The sequence below is a fragment of the Sturnus vulgaris genome, chromosome 3 (assembly GCF_052056855.1).
Source record: "Sturnus vulgaris isolate bStuVul1 chromosome 3, bStuVul1.hap1, whole genome shotgun sequence".
NCBI lineage: Eukaryota > Metazoa > Chordata > Aves > Passeriformes > Sturnidae > Sturnus > Sturnus vulgaris.
Window position 1 is genome coordinate 114841888 of NC_142245.1, and position 23009 is coordinate 114864896.

General features: G+C 64.6%; 2 protein-coding genes and 1 non-coding gene across 14 annotated transcripts; all 3 read right to left on the reverse strand.

The window, feature by feature from the left end:
* Positions 1–84: 84 nt before the first annotated feature.
* MPV17 (mitochondrial inner membrane protein MPV17) lies at positions 85–6742 on the reverse strand. Of its 12 annotated transcripts, XM_014888156.2 has the most exons (7): positions 6617–6730; positions 3254–3369; positions 2781–2873; positions 2451–2546; positions 988–1020; positions 788–840; positions 134–711 (listed from the first exon to the last, which is right to left on the reverse strand). In XM_014888156.2, the coding sequence occupies exons 1-7, from the start codon at positions 6687–6689 to the stop codon at positions 642–644; spliced, it is 534 nt and encodes a 177-aa protein (XP_014743642.2). In that variant the 5' UTR covers positions 6690–6730; the 3' UTR covers positions 134–641. The 12 variants fall into 12 exon arrangements, with proteins under 12 accessions (XP_088018809.1, XP_088018811.1, XP_088018812.1 ...); XM_088162687.1 differs by lacking the exon at positions 2781–2873 and having other exon boundaries at positions 6617–6728; XM_088162680.1 differs by lacking the exon at positions 6617–6730 and having other exon boundaries at positions 3254–4023.
* On the reverse strand, positions 6739–21167 carry CAD (carbamoyl-phosphate synthetase 2, aspartate transcarbamylase, and dihydroorotase). Its single transcript, XM_014888208.2, has 44 exons — positions 20491–21167; positions 20164–20303; positions 19085–19214; positions 18732–18874; positions 18480–18621; positions 17802–17973; positions 17544–17729; positions 17351–17463; positions 17104–17249; positions 16877–17008; positions 16434–16667; positions 16131–16352; positions 15603–15791; positions 15272–15396; positions 15059–15192; positions 14874–14986; positions 14524–14774; positions 14199–14445; positions 13990–14088; positions 13673–13897; positions 13413–13595; positions 13101–13319; positions 12849–13016; positions 12596–12778; positions 12424–12528; positions 12096–12344; positions 11810–11891; positions 11463–11629; positions 11194–11358; positions 10986–11117; positions 10707–10908; positions 10435–10625; positions 10226–10366; positions 10022–10117; positions 9813–9951; positions 9160–9204; positions 8902–9056; positions 8733–8807; positions 8420–8632; positions 8102–8227; positions 7849–8004; positions 7668–7769; positions 7487–7581; positions 6739–6864 (listed from the first exon to the last, which is right to left on the reverse strand). Exons 1-44 carry the CDS (start codon positions 20573–20575, stop codon positions 6762–6764), a joined length of 6720 nt encoding a protein of 2239 aa, XP_014743694.2. The 5' UTR covers positions 20576–21167; the 3' UTR covers positions 6739–6761.
* Positions 20984–21147, reverse strand: LOC148224573 (U1 spliceosomal RNA). The gene has a single exon (XR_015802937.1). It is a non-coding gene; the product is annotated as a U1 spliceosomal RNA (small nuclear RNA).
* Positions 21168–23009: the final 1842 nt, after the last annotated feature.

Here is a 23009-nt window from a genome sequence, read left to right on the forward strand (position 1 = left end):
TCCCTAACCCCATGCTGGATGCTTTGAGATGAGGCAGAGTGGACCTGCTGATCCATAACAGAACAGTTGCTCTGGAACCACATCTTCAGGGCCTGGGAGGCATGCTGGGCCACAAGCCCCAGGGCCATGGCAATCAAAAGTGAAGACCACCATTTATTGATGCTCCAACTGTCCACGGCAGAGCCACAGCAAACCCCATTTTCAGGGGGAGCACCCCCAGCCTGCAGTGACCTCAGTTCTGTGCCCATGGCACAGCCAGCCCAGGGCCAGCCCAGGGCCATCCCTGCTCCATTTCTGCTCCTCTTTTCCCTCAGGATGTGCCATGGGGGAGGTCAGAGTGACACTCCAGGCAGGAGCACCCTGTGTGCAGGTGAGGGCTTGGGAGTGGTTGAGCACAGATGAAGTGCGTGCTGGACAGAGCTGCTGCACAGCACGGCTAAAGCAGATCCAGCCTGTCCCGGCACCATCTTCTCCCTGGGGCAGTGAGGGCTGTGGCCACAGAGGATGGTGTTCCCCCGAGAAGAGTGGAATGGTTGCTGCCAGGACCCTGCGTGTCCCAGCCTGTCCACGGCCACGTGTGCCCACTCTGCAGGGTCAGGCAGTGCACAGGCTGGGGACAGCGATGGGACACGGCTCCTGCCTCACATCCGATTCGCTTTCCAGGACAGGTAGCAGTTCCAGACGATGGCAACACATTGGACAACAGCCAGCCTGGGGACAGAGGGGACAGGGTCTGCAGCTGCTGGCTCAGGGGACAGGGACTGGGCGCCAGGGCTGCAACACCTACCTGTGCTGCAGAGGCACGAAGTAGAAGTTCGCAATTTGCACGGGCGGCCAGATCTGGGCAGAGAAGGGGAGGAGCAGTGAGGAACCCTGCAAGAGTCCCCACCCCACACCCACCCCTGCCTGGCGCTCAGGGTGTCCCAGAGAGTCCATGGCAGCTTCATTGAGGAGATGGGACAGGGACACAGATCTGCCAGCACTCACACAGTAATTGGTCATCAGGGCATCCATGTAGTCCTGCAAGAAAAAGGAGGTGTGAGCACTCAGAGGGCCCCCATCCCTGCCACTGGTCCCCCAGCTCCACACTGCTGGGCAAGGAGCCTCTGCAGCCCAGCCCGTGCCTTCCCACAGCCACGAGGGTGGCAGGGAGAGGGTGACCAGAACCATCCCCACGGAGAGCCCTTTGTGCCACAGCCAGGGCACAGGGCAGATGGCTTGTCTCCCAGTGGGGGCTGAGCCCCTTTCCAGCTCAGTGCTCCCCCAGTCCCCTCCTGGGCACCACGTGGCAGAAGTGGAGAAGGGCAACTGAGCTTTGGGAGTCCGAGGTACTGCCTTGTCCTCACGCCACAGCCACGGCCGTGTCGCATCCCTGTCCCACGGCAGCAGGACAAGTCCCTCATGCAGGCTGGCTGTGACTCAGCCAGGCCGGGCTCCTCCTGGCGCTGGCCAGCAGCCCAGGACGGGCTGAGCGGGTGATGGATGCTCTGCTGACGCTTCCTCTGCGTGGGGAGAGGCGGATGCACCCCAAGCCAGGGGTGAAGGTGCTGCCAGCGCTGCTGCCCAGCCCCCAGCCCATCACCCCCTTCCAGGTCAAGGCTTGCCAGGAGCCACAGCTTGCACGCATCACCAACCACGACAGGATTCCCTGGGGAAGGCAAGGCAAGATCCATGGCATGAGCTGGTCAGGATGCAGCAGGGGAAGATGGATGTGAACGCTCAGAGTGCTGCCCGTGCCCACGATCTGTTCACGTGTGCCCTTAGGGTGCCTCAGAGCACCCCATACCCTGCCTGTGGCTTGCATAGAACCTGACAAAAGCAGAGGTGATGTGATCCTGCCCCGGGATCTGCTTCCTGCACCCTGGGGCAGGATAAGGGACACGTACTGGCAGCCCAGTGTGTAGCGGGCTAGTGACTGGGTGCCCCCATGCAGAGGAATGAACCCTGGGTGGTGGCACTCAGGCAGAGCTCCAGCCTGGCTGGGGCTGCTCACATACAGCTTCAGCAGCATCAGTGACAAAGGCTGGTGTTGCCACTCCTGGCAGCCACTCGACCACCCCAGCGTGCCTCATCCTGTGGCAGGTGGGCACCCACTCCCCAGTGACTCACTCTGGACATGCTGACGCAGTGTTCACACCGGTTTCCAGCAATTACTGTTAATGGGAGTCATCTCCGTAATTGCTCTGGAGACCCAGCCAGGAGCATGGCTGGACAGCATGCCCATGGCACCCGTGTCTGGCCCAGGTAAGACTCCAGTACTCACCCACAGGACACCCATGCCAGAGGAACTGGCCCTGGCACCAGTACTTGGAGTGGCAGCACTGGGCAGCCAACACTGGGACCCAGTGCCTGGGCATGGGCACAGATACAAACGGGAGCAGCCATCAGGGCCAGCCCACAGGGAGGAGCTCCCAGGGCTCCTCAGCGCTGCCCAGGACAGCAGCACATACCTGCTGGATCTTGGACCAGTTATCCTGCACCGACAGCCCGTTCACGGCCCCTGTGACAGCCAGGAAGCAGCCAAGGAAACACGGCGCGAATCCCCCCTGTGAGAGGAGCCACGGCCAACGCTGAGGAGCTTGTGGTGCTTGGAGTCAGGCTGGCCATGGGCAGTCTCTGCAAAAATACCCACCCCAGCCCTCCACTCCAGCGAGGCTGGGCCCAGCTCAGGCACTGGGCTCTCAGAGCAGCTGGAAACCTGCCACAGGGACATGGCTGTCCCCACTGTCCCATCCTGCTGCCCCAGTCTCATGCAACACCCTCACCCATGTCACACCAACCTGGTCCAGGATCATTTTCTTCACAGCCACAACTTTTGTATTCCCTGGGATGAGCCAATCCAGGATCCTGTACCAGCTGCCCACAACAGGGCCCTGCAGGAGCCGGGGGTGAGGAGCAGCATCTGCCTCACTGGTCACAGAGGTCAGGGCTGGGGAGGCTCCAGGGCTGGTTACATGGCCCTGCTCCAGCTCTGGACCACAAACACAAGCTTGTCCTATGCTGCTCCTGCTCCATGGAACTGGCCCTGCCCATGGCTGCTGGAGGTGGCACCAGCATGGCCCAACTCACACTGCACCACCACTGTCCCACTCTGAAGGAGGCCAAAGGAGCCTCCCATCCCATCCCATCCCATCCCATCCCATCCCATCCCATCCCATCCCATCCCATCCCATCCCATCCCATCCCATCCCATCCCATCCCATCCCATCCCATCCCATCCCATCCCATCCCATCCCATCCCATCCCCACTCACCACAAAGCAGAAGCCGATGCCCATCATTTTCAGGGTGCGGGGGCAGTGGTGCCCGTGCAGTCCCCGCTGCTCCACCAGCTGCTGTGCAATCACATCCCCAGCTCCCATGAGGGCCCCTGCGACCAGTACAGCCCATTTAGGCAGGAGAGACCCCCTGCCCCCTGCTGGGCCCCCTGCCCCAGCATTACTGCTGCTGACCCCTGCCCCAGGATGCCTGAGCCTGCCCCAGCCCTGCCAGCTCTGTCCCGGCTGCAGCTCCCCACTGCCTGCACCAAACCCCATGGCACAGGCATCCCACCCTGCCAAGAACCTCAGGCCCCAGGACACGGCAGCCTCTCTGGTCAAAACGGTGTCCAGCTGCAGCTCTCTGTGACCCAGGGAGCTGAGCTGTCACCCAGGGTCCACAGTGCCTAGGGCTCTCAGTGCAGACCTTGCCCAACTGCTGCCCGTGATCTCCACTGCAGCTTTTCCCTCAGCACCCCCAAACCTCTTCCTGGACACCGGGCAGGTTCTGCCGACTGTGATCCCCTCCCTGGAGAGCAGCTCTCTGTCTGCGTCCCCCACCCCAGCAGCCAGGATGGGCAGAATGTGCTCCCCAGTGCCCAGGCTGTCCCAGCCCCTTGCCACAGCTGGCTTCTGGCACAGCTCCTGGCCCTGTTTCTAGATCAGTGTCCCCGGTGGGGTGCTGCCCGGCTGGGTCTCTGGCAGCTCCTGCTCCATCCTACACCCCTGACCCCTTCGACGCAACTCAGCTGGCCCAGTGCTGCCCCCTCCAGCTGCTCCCCCGGCCCCGGCAGCTCCTGCTCCCTTCTCCCCACTCCCCCTGGGAAGGTTCCCTGGCAGGTCTCCAGCCCCGCTGCTGCTCTGTTCCGTCCTTGGAAGCCCAGAGCCCAGCAAGCCCTCAGCCTGACAGGCGCCAGCCCCACCAGCCTGTGTCCCGACAGCCCCAGCCACGACCAGCTCGGTACCAGCCCTGCCCCAGGGACTTTGTCAGTGGTTCCTCATGGACAAGGGCCCAGCTCCCTGTCCCCTCACCATGCCATGTGGTCCCTCCCTGATGCTCACCGGCAGGGCCAGACCAGGGCACTGGCTGCTTGTGCAGGCAGCGCTCCCCGAGCTGCATTCCCCGGAGCTGCACTCCCCGGAGCTGCATTCCCCGGAGCTGCATTCCCCGGAGCTGCACTCCCCGGAGCTGCATTCCCCGGAGCTGCACTCCCCGGAGCTGCATTCCCCGGAGCTGCATTCCCGGGAGCTGCACTCCCCGGAGCTGCACTCCCCGGAGCTGGGTGCAGGGGCACGGCGCTCATGGAGAACACAGCAGGCACCGCCGTTACTCATCCAGTGCCAAAGGGTCTGGGTACAGTGCCCAGAAGTGATGTGGCTGTGCCAGGAGGGACAGACCTGCCTGTGCATCCCTTCCTGGGCCTGCAGATGCAGCCAGACCCAGCCCCCTGCAATGACTTTGGCTACAGTACCTGCCCAGGGTGCCACCAGCATAGCCCAGCCACAGCTCCTGTGCGGGGCTGGAGCTTTCATCCCAGCCAAACCTGGTGCCTGGGGTTCCTAGCCGACCCCCAGGTTGATGTTCTCACACCAGAAGACTCTGAGTGGGGCCCAAACCTAAGCAGGGCACCATCTTCATGCCCATGGCATTGCCATGGCAGGAACAGGGGACTGCTCTCCACAGGGAGAGAGGGACAGGAGGGTCACGGCTGCAGGCACGTGCTACTGCCCACTGTGTCCAGGCCCTGCTGGCAGCCTGGCCCAGAGCCCAGGATGCAGGAGGCAAAGCCCTACCTGACCCTGGAGCCCTCGGACAGCAGCTCAGCCAGCAAGTGTGGCTGGACACAGTGGGCACAGCCAACTGCCAGCAGCTCCCTGGCTTGGCCCCAGCTGGCAGTGCTGGGGTCTCTGGGAGCAGCAAGAGAAGGCAGGGCTGGAGGTTGGGATGTACCTGGCAGAGGGCACAGGACCCGGGAAGCTGCACGGACCATGGCACAGCCAGCAATGAGGGGCTGAGCCTGGCCATGGATGGGGATCACTCCGAGGAGAGCAGCAGCATGCATGTCCCCCTGGCTGGAGCTGGGCACCTGCTGCAGCAGCGAGAGCCCAGCCCGAGGGCAGAAACCTCTGGGCTGCTGGAACCACATCCAGCACCAGCCCAGCATCCACAGAGAGGCCGTGCCCCGCCATGGCTCTGCCCCACACCCCTGCAGGCTGGCAGAGCCCTGGGGACAGGGGGTTGGGTCACAGCAGCGCCAGCTCCCATGGGAAGCAGCAACAGGCAGAGAAGAGCCCAGGCCAGAGCCAGCCCAGGGCCACAGCGGGCAGGGGAGGTGTGGGCAGGGCCAGCCCTGGGAAGCCCATCCCAGCCCTACCCTGGCCTCCCGCCAAGCACAGGGGAATGTGCTGCCAGTAGCACCGGGTGCCGCAGGCGCCAGCAATAGACTCCATGACATCCGATAAAAATAACAGCACGAACAGCAGAGCGGCCTGGCAGGGCCCCAGCAGCCAGGCAGGGGGGCATCGTGCCACCCCCCCACGGCTATCAGGGCTGAGGGCCAGACACTGCACAGTGAGGGGAGCCCCCAGCTCAGCAGGGCACCCCCAGACCCCAGGGTTGTGCTTTCCCAGCATCCTGGGCTGGTGGCAGCAGGAGGGCAGGGGCAGCAGTGGGGGTGGGGGGGGGGGGCGGAGATGCCTGGTGCCCCAGGGCTGCAAATCCTTGGAGCAGCAGAACCACAAGCCAACACCAGGGCAGATTTATGGCAGCTCACAGCTCTGCAAGCAGCGGCGTCAGGGAGATTCAATCTCCTCAGGCAGCACCTCAATGCCTTTGCCACTGAGTGCTGGCAAACACGAAGAGCTGAGCCCTTGTGAGTTCCCAGTGCTACAGCTCAGCATCCACCCCCTCCCAGTGGACGGGGTCCCCAACAGCTCCCCCCGGGTCTGGGTGTGAGGGCTACACATCCTTACAGTCCCCACTAGCACAGACCCCTGCCATAGATCTCCTGAGCCAGGAGTGGGCCAGGGGACACACGGGCGTCCCTGCTGAGCCTGGGGCATGGCAGCACCTCTTCCCCCTGAGACAGACCCCTGAGGCACCCCCAGCCGTGCCCTGCCCTGCCTCCCGCGGGGGTGCCGGTGCCCACGGAGCGGGGCGAAGGGCTGATGGGGCTGTGTACAGGGAGGGGAACCGGCGCACCGCGGAGAGCAGGGGCCAGGAGGGGCATGTGCGGGGCATTCAGTGTGCCGGGGAGGGGCGGCCTGTGTGCCCGCAGGGTCAGGACAGGGGGGCCGTGTGCGGGGCCGGGGATCTCAGGGCGCGGCCGCCGCAGGGCCCGGGCCCGTCCCGTCCCTTACCGGCTGTGAGCGCCTGCGCCGCCCCGGGCCGCCGCGCCAGCAGCCGCCCGCAGCCCCTCCACAGCGCCGCCATGGCCCCGCGAGTCGCGGCGCAGTGACGCGAGTCGCGGCGCGATGTCGTGTCGCGAAGCAGAGCGTTTATTGGTCAGTAGCGGCCCATGACCGTGGCCAGCAGCGCCATCCTCATGTACATCCCGTTCTCGGCCTGCCGGAAGTACGCGGCGCGCGGGTCCGAGTCCACCTCCACGCTGCGTGATGACGTCATCAGCGGGCGCCGCCCGCGACCCTCGAACCCACCCGGGACCCCCGAACCCAGCCGGGACCCTCGAACCCGCCCGGGACCCCCGAACCCAGCCGGGACCCTCGAAGCCGCCCGCGACCCCCGAACCCATCTGGGACCCCTGAACCCCCCCGGTACTCTCGACCCTGACTCATCCCGCGACCTCTGGCACCTCCCCGGGACGCTCAGCATCCTCCCTGGAACCACTGACCCACATGGGAGTCCTGACACCCCCCGAGACCCGGGACGCACTGCACAGTGGAGCCTGTCCCCCCAAACCCAGCAGCTGCGCGCCCCGTCGCTCCGAGCTCTCCCCAGCCCTGCCATTGCACATTGCAGTGCTCCTGCTCCTGGCCCCCGCGCCTTCCCGGACATTCCCAGAACACACTGGACACCCCCAGCACCCCGCAGCTGCCATGTCCCTGCCAGCCTCCCCAGCAACACCCCTGCCCCAGCTCCCTCAGAGCCCTCCTACAGCCCCCATGCCCTGAGTGCCCCCACTTCTGCCCTGTATATTTCATAGCCCATTCTCCCAGGCACCCCAGATACTCCCTCCAAACCTGCCCCACGCCTGCTCCCACCCTCCCCACCTGATCTCGTTGACACGGGGTAGGGGGTGCATCACCACCATCCTCTCCTTGGCCCGGGTCATGATGTGGGGTGTGAGGATGAACTGCCCGAAGCACTGAGGGAACACACAGAGCCCTGAGCTGGGGCAGGGGACTCCCCACGCCCCTGGAGGGCAGCAGGACCCAGGTTCCCCTCACTCACAGCCTCGTACTCCTCGGCCCGTTCGAAGCGCTCCTTCTGGATGCGGGTCATGTAGAGCACATCCGTGTCTGGCAGCGCTTCCTCGATGCTCCCAAACTCCTCCTGGGGCAGCACCGCGAGGTTGGAGGGGGGCACAGGGCCAGAGAGTGTGTGCGGGCCAGCCCCCCACCCTGCTCCTCACCTGCTGGATGCCCCTGGAGGCCACAAAGCTGGTGATGTCGGGGGGCATGCGGAGGCCGGGAGGGGTCACGTAGCGCAGGTTGACGCGGTACTGGGTGAGCAGGCGGGCCAGGGAGTGCACCGTGCGCCCGTGCTTCAGGTCACCCACCATGGTGATCTGGGGAGAGCGGTCAGCCCAGCCTGCCCATGGCCCCTCAGGGCCTACACAGGGCCCCCTGACCACCCGGCCGTGCCGCCTGGCCCCGGCCCCTCACCGTCATGCCATTGACCGTGCCCAGCTCCTCGCGGATGGTGAAGATGTCCAGCAGTGCCTGCGTGGGGTGCTCCCCCACGCCGTCCCCCGCGTTGATCACCGGCTTGCGGCAGTGCCTGGCGGCCAGCTGGGAGCACCAGCAAGGCAGGGCAGGTGAGCACAGGCAGGGCACAACTCCCACCAGCCCCGCAGGAGCAGCACCCAGTCCCAACCAGCTGGGGACCACGTCCCTGCCCCATAGCACAGGTCACCATCCCTGCCTTGGGGCAGAGTCCTAGTGCCTCCAGAAAATAAGGCAGCTTTCCCCAGCCCCTCTCACCTCGACAGCGCCGGGCTGGGGGTGCCGCAGCACCAGCACATCAGCGTAGCAGCACATGGTCTGCACGGAGTCAGCCAGCGACTCGCCCTTCTGCACCGAGGACGTGGCCTCGGAGAAGGACAGGACAGAGCCACCCAGCCGGCTCATGGCTGCTGCAAAGGAGCTGCTGGTCCGTGTGCTCACCTCGTAGAACATGGTCGCCATCACCTTCCCCTGCAGGGCCGGGCTGTCACCTCGGGGAGCCCTGGCTGGGCTGGTACAGGGCTCCCTCGGGGTGCCCAGGGGACAGGGATGCACTCTGTGCATGGCTCACCTTGAGGATGTCCAGGCTCCGCTCCTTCTGCACCAGCATGCGCAGGGTGTGTGCCACGTTGAACAGGTGGGACAGCTAAGGGACAGGTGGCACATGAGGAACCAGGGCTCAGCCGGGGCACAGGAAGCACCGTGGCACCCACAGCCCCCACACCCGCCCGGCCGGGCACCTGCTCCTTGGAGAACTGCTGGACAGAGAGGACGTGCTGCCCGACAAGGGGGTGCAGAGGCAGGGAGGTCTGCAGGTGGGGGGCACGCTGAGGGGACGCCTGGCGCGGAACAGGGCCCAGTGGGTAGAAATGGCTGTCCTGGACCACCGCCGAATCTGTGGCACCGAGAGCAGCCGGTCAGCCCACGGGGGCGCCCTGAGGAGCCCAACCACCAGCCGTGCACCCTGGATCCCCACTGTGGGCCCCTGCTGCACTCACCCAGTTCCGCTGGCTTCCTGATGCCCTTCTCACGAGTGTCCTCAGCTGGGTGGGAGAGGGGAGGAGTGGTGTTGGGGGCTGTGGGGAGAGGCAGCACCCCGGGCCCCGCTCTCCTCCCAGCGTGCTGCCAGCGTGGCACAGCCCTCCTGGCACTTGGCAACACCAGATGAAATCAAGATGGGCCGACACCAGGGTGATGGTCAATCAGAGACCGTCTCTGGCAGTCCAAGCCCCACGTTGTGCTGCGACCCTCTCCCTGCTCGCCCCGCAATTCCCAACTGACCCCCCCAGATCACAGTGGCAGGTGAGCGGTCCCCGAGGTGCCATGCAGGCTGGGGCAGGAGGGGAGTGGGCAGCACGGCCGTGCCCTGTCCTACAGTGCCCAGTTCTGGTGCTGGGTGCCAGAAGGGGCCCGTGGTGGGCAGCGCAGGCAGCCCGGGGCCTGCACGGCACCTGGGGGAGGGGATGCACTCATAGGCTGCAGTTAGTGCCATTAATGAGTCCCCCCCCCGACATTACCGGTGCCTCGGGCGCCCGGGCGCTGTGCGGCTCCCAGCCTCCGGAATGCTGAACGGGACACAAGGGCTGGCATCAGCGGGGCCACCCAGCCATGCTCCCAGACCCACGGCCCACCGCACCGGCCGCCCCCCTACCTGCCAGCCCGGGGTCGGAGGCCCGGTGGATGCGGGGTGGGACGTGGAAGCGTGTGTCCCCCGCGGGGCCGGGCCGCCGGGGGCTGGGGGCTCGTCCACGCAGCACATCACCAGCCATGTGCCGGGACTGCTCAGGGGTCTGAAATGAGACACAGAGCTGGAGCTAGGGTGGAGAGGAACGCCCCTGCCAGGTCCCTACACCTCAGTACCTTTACACTCTCCTTGGTGGGGGCCCCATGTGGCAGCAGTGCAGCTCCTGAGGGCCACTTCTTCACATCCTGCCCATAGCCAGGGGGCACCAGCACCTGCAGCCGTCACAGAGATGGGATTAGGGAAATGGGGTCAGCACCGGAGGACCCTCTCTGTGATGAGGGACACCCTCGATGCAGGATGAAAAGGACCCAGGACCTTACCTGCCCATCGATGTAGGCAACCTCCCCACGCAGGACTACTCTGCGCACCGTCCCCTTCACCTGCATGCCCTCAAAGGGGGTCCAACGGGCCTTGGAGAAGACTGTGCTGCTGGGGATGATCCATTCGTGCTCCAGGTCCACCTGCCAGGACAGTGGGTCAGAGGCAAAAGGGTGGGGGCTGGGCCTGGGGCAGGTGGGCAGGGACACACCTCCACATAGGTGTCCTCCTGCGGAGGTAGCCCAAAGATCTTGCGCGGGTTCTCGTAGAGGCGCTGGACGATGTCCTCCACGCTGAGCCGCCCCTCAGAGACGGCCGTCAGCAGCAGCGGCAGCATCGTCTCCAGGCCAGGGTACCCAGGGGGTGGTTCCTGGCTCTGCTTCTCCTCCAGCGTGTGAGGTGCTGTGGGATGGGGCTGGTCACCGGAGACTGTCTGTCCCCAGCACTATCCCTGCCCCACGGCCACCATCCCGGCCAACTCACCGTGGTCAGTGGCAAAGCAGTCGATGATGTCCATGTTCTCCCAGAGCGCCTCCACGTCCTGGCGGGTGCCCAGCTCTGGCCGCACGGCTGCACGGCCCTTCCCGAGGCGCCCCAGGTCGTCCTGGCTCAGGAAGAGGTGGTGCGGGGCCACCTCGCACGTCACCGGGATCCCCCTCTGCTTGGCCGCCTTGATGAGGAGGATCTGGGGAAGCCGTGGTTAGTGGGGAACCCACAGGGCCCCGTGCTCTATCCTTAGAACCCACAGCTCGCCCTGCTCACCTCCTCCCTGCGGGCCACGTGGCAGATGTGCACAGGACGCTGGTACAGCTGGGCCACCATCAGCACCGCGGCCACCGTCTGCCGCTCAGCGTGTGCCACGATGGGCAGGTGCCGCGGCCACTGCTCCAGGTGCTGGGGGGAACAGGGCTGGTGGGCACCGGTGCCAGGAGCAGATCTGCCCTGTGCCAGCCCCTGCCCTCCTGCTCACCTCCATCCACAGGGACACGTCATCCATCCTCAGGCTGGAGAAGGTGTCATTCAGGTACATCTTGAGCCCAGCGGCTGCCCCAGCCAGGGGGCCCAGAGTGCCAGCATTGTCCAAGGAAGCTCCCAGGAAGAGAGCAAAATCGCAGCGGGCCCCAGCCTCAGCCAGCTGCAGGACAAGAGGCAGTGGGTGCTGTGGTGGGACCAGCCCTGCCACCAGCAAAGAGCCCACCATGAACAGTGAGTCCACCATGGCTGGCAGCAGCTCCTCACCTTCTGTGCCAAAGCAAAAGAGGTGGCATCGGTGACAGCAGGGCTGGTGTTGGGCATGGCACACACCATAGTAACACCCCCAGCCAGGGCAGCTGCCGTGCCTGATGCAAAGTCCTCCTTGTGGGTGCCACCCGGCTCACGGAGGTGGACGTGGACATCGATCAGGCCTGCGAAGTGTCAGCGTCAGCCCTGGCAGCTGCTGGCCACAGCGGATTTGAGGGACAAGAGCCATCCTGCCAGCGCAGCATGGAAACATCCCTCTCCACGGTGCCTGCAGATGTGCCCAGCCCAGCTCCCAGCCCTGTCCCAGTTCCGTGCTGCCCTCCCCGGGGGCACTGAACACCCACCTGGCAGACGGATGAGTTTCTGGGATGTCATGCAGTCAACATGCATCTTCAGTGGGGGGGCTGCCCCAATCTGGCCCAGTGCCTGCAGAAACAGCAGCTGTGAGGCAGGACCCTAGCTCAGGAGCAGGGCCAGTGTGATGATGCCTGTCTGAGCTGCGCCCCAAAAAACAACCCCTGCACAGTGACACCCACACAGTGCCTGCCCCACAGCTCCCACAACAGGACTTCTACAACCTTACTCTGCTCCCTTTCCTTCCACTCATGGTCCCCACGTGCCCCAGCCCACCTCTACAAAGAGCTTTGTGCACTTGATGTCAATGATGAGGGGCACGGAGTAGTCGACAGCCAGGCGCCGGGTGCGGTAGCCCTTGGTGACAAAGGAGGAGAGCCGGCGGCCCCCCGAGTTGCGCATGGAGAGGTTAATGACCATCTCAAAGTGGTTCTCGGCCAGGTAGTCCAGGATGCTGCGCTGGGTCTCCCGGGCACCAGCCTCACTGCTGTCTGCCTCCTCGAAGTGCCAGTCCACAGCCTTCACCTGCAGGCAGTGACCCTGTCAGGGCCCTGCAGTGCCCCGGCAGCGAGCCGGGCTCTGCAGGCCCCCTGCAAGCCCTGACCTTGATGCCATGCTCGGTGTAGAAGTCGGCGGTGCCGAGGCTGGCATACAGGTTGTAGCCGAGGCTCTCCAGTGTCCGCACTGTGGGCAGCAGCTCACTCTTGTTCTGAAACAAACAGGGGTCAGAGGGCAGAGAGGGAGCCCCAGCCCCCCAGCACTCTTAGCCCACATACCTTGTAGCTGCCAATGGTCAGCAGAATGTTCTTCTTGGGGATCTTGAAGCCGGTGCTAAGCATGGCTTTCAGGTATGCCTCACAGCGGTTCTCCCCAAAGCAAGCAACCTCGCCTGTGCTGGTCATCTCCACACCCAGCACCACATCAGCACCCGCCAGGCGTGAGAAGGAGAACTGGGGCACCTGGGGGCAAGGGGACACTCAGGGACTGCCTGGCCCTGCACCCCAGCCCAGCCCCATGGCCCCCACTCACCTTGACACCAACGATGCCTGTGCCTGTCATCAGCCCCACAGGCTCCACATCCTCACCCATGATCACTTGGCTGGCCAGAGCCACCAAGTCCACCCCCAGGGTCTTTGAGACAAAGGGGAAGGAGCGGGAGACACGAACATTGCATTCTATCACCTTCAGCTGGTCATCCTAGGAGAGAGGGGACAGAATGAGGCAGGGCTGGGGATGTTGGGTGCCCTCCCCTGGCACTGTGCGGTCCCCAGTCCCAGGTACCTTGGCGATGAGCTGCAGGTTGAAGGGCCCTGTGACCTGCAGCTCCTGCCCAATGGCGTGAACAATGGCCTTGATGCGCTCCAGTGTCTTGGAGGTGATGTCCTGCGGAGGGGTCACCAGTGTGGCATCACCTGAGTGCACCCCAGCGTTCTCCACGTGCTCCGAGATGGCGATGGCCAGCACCACACCGTCACAGGCCACCGCGTCCACATCAATCTCCTGTGAGCGGGAACATGGTCACAGCCTGTCCCTGGGGTGGACACTGGGGCTTTCAGGGGGCATCCCGGGGATGGAGCAGCCTCCCAGATGGACCTTGGCCTCCTGGATGAACTTGGAAATGACAACAGGCTGCTCCCTGGACACGGCCACAGCATTGCTCAGGAACTTCTCCAAATCGCTGTCCGAGTACGCCACGTTCATGGCAGCACCGCTCAGCACGTAGGAAGGGCGCACCACACACGGGTACCCCACCTTGCAGCAAAAGTGCTTGGCTGACTGTGGGAGAGATGGAACCTCAGCCTACACACGGAGAGCCACCCCGAGGCGGCCCCCTCCTGTTCTCTGGGCCCCACCTCCATATTGGAGAGCTCCTTCCAGAGGGGCTGGCTGATGCCGATGGAGTCCAGCAGGCGCGAGAACTTGAAGCGGTTCTCGGCCGAGTCGATGGCCTCTGGGGAGGTGCCCAAGATGCGGCACTGCTGCCGGTGCAGGGCCATGGCGATGTTGTTGGGCAGCTGCCCGCCCATGGACAGGATCACACCCTCAGGGTTCTCCAGCTCGTAGATGTCCATCACCACCTGCAGCACCGTGCGGGGTGGAGGGATGGCTGGGACAGAGCCATGGCAGCCCTCAACCAGCCCCACAGCTGTCAGGGCCCCAGCCCCCTCACCTCAAAGGAAATCTCGTCGAAGTAGAGGCGATCACACATGTCATAATCGGTGCTCACTGTCTCAGGGTTGTAGTTCACCATGATTGTCTTGAAGCCCATCTATTGGGGGGTGGACAAGGTGAGCCCAGAGCCCTCAACCCCTACCCAGCCTCGTCCTCTGATCAGGGACACCCACCCCTGGCTCCACAGAGTGCTGGGGCCCATCTCACCTTGCGGAGCTCCTGGATGCAGCCAACGGCACACCAGTCAAACTCGACGCTGCTGCCGATGCGGTAGACACCAGAGCCAATGACCATGACGTGGGGCTCACGGAAGGCCAGGTCGTGCTCAGAGCCATTGTAAGTCAGGTACAGGTAGTTGGTTTGGGCTGGCCACTCGGCTGCCACAGTGTCAATCTGCTTCACCACTGGCAGAATCTTCAGGTCTCGCCGCATCTTCCGCACGGCCAGCTCGGTGCTGCAGAGAGCTGGGTGAGCGCCAGGATCGAGGCAGGGAGCAGAACAGGGCCGTCCCCCCGTCCCCTTCCCATCTCACCTCAGCACGGCCAGGGCCACCTGCTTATCGGAGAAGCCGAGCTGCTTGGCGCGCTTGAGCACGGCGGGCGGCATGGTGCCCTGCTTACCACGGTACGACTCCAGCAGCACCGTGTGGTCCGTGATGTTCTTCATCTTGTGCAGGAACCAGCGGTCAATCTTGGTCAGCTCATAGAGCCGCTCGATGGAGTAGCCGGCCTGCAGCGCCGCTGCCAGCACGAAGATTCGCTTGTCCGTTGGCGTCTCCAGCTCCTGCCAGGCCAGGGGTTGAGTGTGGCCGAGGGAGGCAGGTGGCCACCTCTCCCCTCAGAATGGCATAGCCAGCACAGACACCCAGACCCCAGCGCTCACCATGTCTGAGGCCGGCTTCACGGTGTGATCGAAGCCCACACAGTTCTCGTCCACCATCCTCAGAGCCTTCTGGAACGCCTCCTCAAAGTTCCTCCCAATGGCCATGACCTCCCCTGCAGAAGGTGGGGTGAGCAGGCGGATCCCGTGCCCGCCGTGTGCCCCAGCAGTGCTGCCCCTGTGCTCACCCACGCTCTTCATGGAGCTGCCAATCTTGGTGCTGACGCGCAGGAACTTGCTGAGGTCCCAGCGCGGGATCTTCACCACGCAGTAGTCCAGGCTGGGCTCAAAGCTGGCCGTGGTGGAGTTGGTGACAGAGTTCCTGAGGAGGTGACAGGAGTCAGCAGCTGGGGCCGTCCCACGAGGGCAGCACCTTGTCCCACACTGTGGTGGTACCTTACCTGAGGAGGGGCAGGGGGATGCCCAGGGCAAGCTTGGCAGCCACATAGGCCAGCGGGTAACCAGTGGCCTTGCTGGCCAGGGCCGAGCTGCGGGAGAGCCGGGCGTTCATCTCGATGATGTAGTACTGTGGGCAGCAGGCGGGCAGGGTCACTGGGTGCCATGGAACAGGCTGAGCCAGTGACACGGCCACACCCACGGTGCCCCAGAGATGCTGCAGCACGGGGGGCTGCTGCAGCACAGCCTCGTGGGACAGCAGGACCCAGACCCCACAGGGCAGGGCTGGCAGGGGATCAGGAGCGGGAGCCAGAACCCACAGGGAGCTGCAAGTACCTGCTCTGACTCGGGATTGAGGGCAAACTGGATGTTGCACTCGCCCACGATGCCCAGGTGCTGCACCACCTTGATGGCCGTGCGCCTCAGCATGAAGTACTCGGTGTCATTGAGGGTCTGACTCGGTGCCACCACAATGGACTCGCCCGTGTGGATCCCCAGCGGGTCCAGGTTCTCCATGTTGCACACCTGGCAGTGGAGGGGGGGTCACTGCAAGCTAGAGGTTTCCCCACTGATCCACGTGGTGTCCGTGGTGGGTTCTTCCCAGTTCCCACCCCGTCCTCCTCTGCCCTGGAATACACAGGGTGTTCCAGTGGGTGGACAGCTGGGGTGAACACCCCAGCACAGGGGTGCAGGGCTCTGGCGCACAGGGTGCAGCTCCCAGTAGCACACAGCAGCTGTGCCAGCACCTTTGGAGGCACTGGGGAGCCCTCCCTGGGGACAAGGTGCAGTGTGAGTCCCTAGCCCCCAGCCCCCGCCCCACATCTGTCCCTCTGCAGCAGCCCAAAGCCTCCCTCCATCCTGTACCGTGATGCAGTTGTTGTAGGCATCTCGCACCACCTCGTACTCAATCTCCTTCCAGCCTTTCAGGGACTTGTCCACCAGCACCTGGGAGGTGTGGGTGAAGGCCTGGCTCACCAGAGCCACCAGCTCCTCCCGGCTGTTGGCAAAGCCAGAGCCCAGCCCTCCAAGGGCGTAGGCAGAGCGCACCAGCACCGGGTACCCCAACCGCTCAGCTGCAGCCTGTGCCTGCAGGGAGCAATGGGGTCATGGTGGGAACTGGAAGGACAGCACCCTGCCCTGCCCCACAGCCCCCAGACCACCCCAGACCTGCTCCAGGGACGCAGCAGCCTCACTAGGGGCCACGTGCTCCCCAATCTCCTCCATCTTCTCCACGAAGACCTTGCGATCCTCTGTCATCTCAATGGAGGCAACGGGGGTGCCCAGCACCCGCACATGGTAACGCTCCAGAACGCCCGCCTTGGTCAGCTCCACGCCACAGTTGAGGGCAGTCTGTCCCCCAAAGGTCAGCAGCACCCCATCAGGCCGCTCATTCCGGATCACCTGGGGGGCACAGGGTGGTGGGACAGAAACCACAGTGGGTCCTGGGTTTTCCAGTTGCCTCTTCACCTGGGCTGCCCCCTAAGTCCCTTCCAGCCCTACATGCACCAAGCTCTAGGCCATCCTCCAGCCCAGGCCCACACTCACCCCCCAACTCTATCATCCCTGCATTCCCAAATCGCCCCTCCCAGCCAGCATCCTGGGGTGCTCACCTGGGTGACGTACTCAGGGGTGATGGGCAGGAAGTACACCTTGTCTGCCAGTCCCTTGGAGGTCTGGACTGTGGCGATGTTGGGGTTGATCAGCACCGTCTGGATGTTCTCCTCCTTCAGTGCTTTGATGGCCTCGTGGGGAGCATGGGGAGTCACAGTTGGTGGCCCTGGGCCCCTGCCATCCCTGTCGCCCCTACCACCCTCCATGCCGTGAGGTGGGCACTCACCTGTGAACCTGAGTAATCGAACTCGCCTGCCTGCCCAATGGAAAGGCCACCGGAGCCCAGGATCAGCACCTTGCGGGGCCGGGCTGCATCCAAGTCTCCCGCTGGTGCCTTGGTGTAGCTCAGCCACTCCTGCAGGCGCTCCCGCACTGGGGGGGATGTGGCACGCTGGGGACAGGGCACCCCCACGCACAGCCCCGTCCTGCAGCCCTTGGCCATGGTCCGGGCTGTCCCTCACACTCACACCCACCAGTGCGGGCGCTGCCGTGCCCGTCCCGCAGGTCCCGTGCCACCTCCATGAAGACATCAAAGAGACCCTCCAGGTCCGTGGGGCCGGCGCAGTGCTCGGGGTGAAACTGGACGCTGCAGAGAGAGTCAGGGAGGGCAAACCCCTATGACCTGCCACCCCTAGCCCCAGCTCCCTGCTGTGGCCCCACACACACCTGAAGAAGGGCTTGTGCTGGTGCACGAGGCCCTCGTTGGAGCCGTCGTTGGCGTTGGTGAAGAGCGGCAGCCAGCCGGGTGGGAGGCTGCCCGCCTCCACCGCGAAGCCGTGGTTCTGTGCCGTGATGAAGCAGCGCTGCGTGTCCTCGTGCAGGCAGGGCTGGTTGTGCCCACGGTTCCCGTACCTGGGTGGCAGGACAGGTGTCAGGCAGCCCCAGCAGCACGGACCCCTGTGGTGACTCTGGACCCCCACTCACTTCATCTTGTAGGTCCGGGCACCGAGGGCCAGGGCAAGCAGCTGGTGTCCTAGGCAGATCCCAAAAATGGGCTTGGGCTGGGGTGCTTCCAGCACCTGGCACAGGTTGGACACTGTCTCCTGGCAGAGCTGTGGGTCCCCAGGGCCATTGCTGATGAACAGCCCGTCAAAGTCTGTGTCAAGAGAGCAGCAGGGTCAGAGTGCAGTCCCCCAGCCCCTCAAGTAGGGCCTCCAAGGTCCCCACAGGCTCACAAGCGGGCACTCCTGGCTACCAGCAGAGAAGCACTCTGAGCCTGTAGCTCCCATGACATCCCAGCAGGGCTGCAGCCAAGGTGTTCTGACCCCATAACATCCATTCCAGTGGCAGCAAGGGCCTGTCAGTCCCCCATGGCAGCCCCCGCCCCGAGCCACAACAATACCACAGTCCAGAGTCCCCCATGCCAATCACAGCAAGGCATCCCGATCCCACGGCCCTGCTCCTCTTGTGCCACATTGAGGGCCCCGATCCTCAAAGCCCCCAGGAATGATGACACCAAGGCTCCCCACCCCATGGTATTGAGCAGGACACAGCTGCTGCTGTCCCCAGCACCAACCATGCAGACAGCCCCTATCCCAGACCCCATTGCCCCCAGCCCCCCTTGGTGGGGGCCCAGACTGTCCCCAGTCACTGCCATCTCACCCGCAGGGTCCAGCGGGTGGTCCCAGGGCACCACCGTAACAGTGGCCCCCCGCTTGCACAGGCACCGTATTTGGTTGTTCTTCAGGCCACAGTCGAGGGCGGTGACTCGCAGTGACCCGCCCGGGTTGAACACTTGTGGCACCTGTGGGGAGGGGAGTGGATCCCCCAGACTGCTGCTGACACCAGCCCCCCGCAGTGAGGGGCTCCAAGACCCCCTCCGCTGCCCCCTGCCCGCTCAGACCCCCAACACACCTTCAGCGACACCTCCTGCACCAGGTGCCTCGTGTTGGGGTCCTCAAAGGAGAGGCTCTCCTCGGGGATCCCAGGCGGCACCAGCTTCCCCAGGAGCGTCCCCTTCTCGCGGATCTTCTTTGTCAAGGCCCGGGTATCCACCCCTGCAAGTGGGCTGTGAGACACAGTCCCACGGTCCCGGCCCACCCCAGCAGGACCTTGTGCCCCGGCAGCAGCATCACCCCCAAATGCCAACAGAAGGCCAAACCTCAGGTGGGCAAATTTCAACAGAGACGTTGAACAGAGAGGTTTCAGAACCTGCAGACCCACAGTCCCCACCCCCCCACCCTACTCTGCTGTCTCCCCAGTCCCACCTTCTAGACCAGGGATGTTCTGCTCCCTCAGCCACCGGTCCAGGGACTGCGCTGCGCTCCAGTGGCTGGGGGTCTCTGAGCACTCGCCCACCACCAGCGCGGCCACATGGATCTTGCTGGACTCAAACCACTGGGGGGACAGAGGGTGGGCAGGGCAAGGCAGAGGGTCACCAGCCCAGAAGAAACCCCATGGAACACAGACTCCATTTCCACAGCACAGGACCAACCCTCCCAGTGCCAGGCTGTCAGTTGCCCCCACTTGTCCCACACCTATCACGGCGAGGCTGAGCCTTAGTCCAGCAAAGTCCCTGGATCAGGGAGCCTCAGGATAGGGTGCCCAGGCCCCCACAGTGCTGCTGGGCTGCAGCTCACTGCCCACGTGCCAACATGGCCCATGCCACGGGACCCCTCAGCTTGGCACAGCTGCAGCACAAACCAAGCTGAAGGGAAAGCAGCACTCCCACCAGTGACAGCCTCGGCATGGAGGTCCAGACACACCGGCATGTCCTGTCCCCATGGGATCAGGGCGCTGGGTCCTGGAAGCACAGCCCACAGCAGAGACCCGCACACCCAGAGAGGGCTGCCAAAAGCGAGACCCCCCAGGGGCGGCGTGGGGAGGCCGGCACAGCGTGGCCGCAGCAGGGCTGAACTCTGCCCCGGGATGGGCAGCGTGGAGGCCAAGGGGCTGGGAGGGGGCTGGGGCCTCGAGCAGCCCCTCTGCCCAGCCCCAGCCCTGCCTTGTCACAGCGGTTCGAGACTCCCACCTTGCAACAGAGCTCTGGTGGGGAAACACACGGCCCCACACCCCACATGCTGCGAGGGCACCCCAATCCCAGTGCACTGGGGTCTCCCCATGCCCAGCCCCAGTCCTCGCCATGTCAGAGCGTGCTGGCCCCACAGTGTCGGAGTCAAACCTCTTCCTGCCACCATGAGTCACCCAGTGCGCCCTGGCACCCTGCACCGTCCCGCCCTGGCACCTCGTGCCGTCCGTGAGGCCCTGGCACCCTGCAGCGCCCGTTCTGCCACTCGCCACGGCGACACCGGGGCCCGACACGCAGCCCCTCGGGCACTCTGCTCACCCTGCTGAGGCCGAAGGCGTCGGGCTCGTCCCGGGGCACTCCGTAGTTACCGACCAGCGGGTAAGTGAGCACCAGGATCTGCGCCTTGTAGGAGGGGTCGGTGAGAGCCTCAGGGTACCCCACCATGCCAGTCTGGAACACTGCAGGAGATCGGGATGGGGGTGACTGGGGGGCAGCCCGGCCCCGCGCTCTGCCGGCCCGATCCCAACCCCTGAGGGAGTCTCCGGGCCGGGCCGCATCTTCCATTTCCTCTCCTTCCCGCGCCGCCGCCAGTCTCGGGCCGCCCCACGGCATCCCGGCCCGGCCCGGCCCCCCGGACGCACTCACCGACTTCCCCCGCGGCGGCGGCCGTGACGGCCCCGAAGGGGCGGCCGGACAGCACCGACCCGTCCTGCAGCACCAGTCGGGCCATGGCGTCGCCACGTGCGCTCCGGCGACTCCGCGGCGGCGACCGAGCGGGGAAAGCGCCGCGGAGCTGCCGAGACGGCGGGAGGATCCGGGGCGGGGCGGCGCCGAGACCGCCCCCGAGGCGGGGCAGCGGCACCTGGTGCACCGGCCGAGGGGGCTTCGCCGGGGGTCCGCGGGGCCACAGCGGGCGCGGAGGAAAGCACGGGGCCAGGGCCCGACCACTGCCGGTACAGGTGAGCACCGGACCCCGGACGAACTCTGGCCGGCCACCAGCGGGGACTGATAGATCGGGGACTTGAACCACAAAAAGTGTCCCGAAGCAAGAAAACGCGGGCTCTCCTCCTTAAAAATTACAGAACGAAACAATACTCGTCCCCCGAACATTTCTTTTCTATTTTTATTTCTTAGAGGTCAGGGGAGAGCGCGAACGCAGTCCCCCACTACCACAAATTATGCAGTCGAGTTTCCCGCATTTGGGGAAATCGCAGGGGTCAGCACACCCGGAGTGCAAGGGATGAGCCTCGCCCTGGGAAAACCACCTGCCTGATCATGGTGTCTCCCCTGCCAGGTAAGTATGACTTCAACACCACAACGCCCCCCTACCCTGCCCGCCGCACGCCTCCACAACACACGGCCACCCCGACCCCGCACCCCAAATCCCCGCGCCCAACCGCTCCCGAACCTGCGCCCCGTCCGCACGGCCCGGCCCGGGCAGCGCCCGCGGACACGCGAGGGCAAAGGCGCGTTATTGTGTTTTTTTTTTAATTTTACATTCCCGGCATGCCGCTTGGCGCCGTCTCATTTGCATAGACACACCCCCAGCCTTGGTAGCGCCGATGCCCAGGCGTTTCTGCCGGCGGTGGCTGGAGCTGCGTGGTCACCATCCCGCCCGTGCCGGGACCGCGCGGTCTCTGTGCCCGCCGGACCGCGGGAGGGTCACCCGGGCGGCTCCGGCGCTGCTCCTCCTTCCCGGGGCTCGTCCCTCGTTTGCCCAGTCCCGCCGAGCGCTGACGTCCCGGGTCAATCCATCTCCTGTCCCTAAACTGTGGGGTTGGCAAGACCACTGGTGTTTTCACTGGCCGTTGGCACGTCGCTGATGAGGCGGGACGACCCGCACCACCTTGTTCCCCCCGCGGGAGCTGCGGCACCGAGGTCCCCGGTGCCCGGGAACTCAGGGTCTCTCATCACTGCATCCCGGGTCTCCCATTGCCCCTACTTGCCTGCTTGGGGATAGGCTGTGTGACGACGGTGACATGTCAAAGCCCTCCCACCTCTTCTCTTCTTCTCCATCCGTTCATGCACTCAGGATAGTTCTTCTGACCCTCCACCCCATCCAAGCCTTGTTTCCAGGCTTTCATGATCCAGTTTGTTTCCAGACTGGATTGGCTGAACCCTCATAGACACAAACACCAAGAGTGACAAATCCAACAAGGCTGTGATGCTCCCCCAGCAGGTTCCTCATTCATTCTCCACGCTCCGAAGCCATTGCTGCCCATCTAAAAGTTTTGTTCCAGGTCGTCCAAGCAGTGCGAGTAGTTCACGTTGGATTTTGTGAAAGGGCATTTCTATTCTCCGCCTTTGTTCTGCAGATGGACAGCACGTGCCACTGCCTTGCACGAGGACCCCCAGCCCACGAGCAGCCAGCATATCCCTGAGACCCCAACCAACAGTGACAGGAGAGGAACTGGGGCATTGTGTTGGCTTTGTGTTCACAAGGGCCTGTGGGGTCATGGGGTTAAATGAATGCTGGTGTTTAATGGCCCCTTGCTTCCCTCTGGAGGGTGCATGGGCATTTCCATGGCTCCATGTGCTCATGAGCAGCCCCTCCATAGCATCTGCTCTCTCTGTGCTGCTGCCAGTGCCCAGACCCCCATGGGACTGCGGAGTGCTGGGCTGTGAAGGCAGCCCCCTGTGCACGGACCTTGTAGGTGCCATCCTGGTGACCTCATCTGGAGCCCAGTACAAGCCATGACCGTCCAGTGAGGTCCTGTGTAGCCCCTGTAGCCCTGCCAATCTCTAGGAGCCTGTGTCCCTTTCTCCTAGCAGGATCCGCCAGCACTGGAGCTGTACGTGTCCCTAATCCCTGGCCACCCTTGGCCCCTGTGTTGCCCCACGGGACCTGTCCCATTGTCGGTCCAGTGGTGGCCACACTGTGCCGTTGCTGCGGCTCCAGCCCGGCCCTGCAGTGCTCTGACACCGAGTCCCGGGCAGCACGACTGAACCCGGACCCGGACCCGGACCCAGACCTGGACCCATTGGCCCGGACGCGGACCAGGACTAGCAGCCGGGTCCGAGCAGCGAGGAGGCGAGGCCTGGAGGGGAGGGGCAGTCAGAGCGCGCGGCAGAAGCGGCAATAGCGGTGCGGGACCGGTAATGGGGCGTGTCTATGCAAATGAGACGGCGCCAAGCGGCATGCCGGGAATGTAAAATTAAAAAAA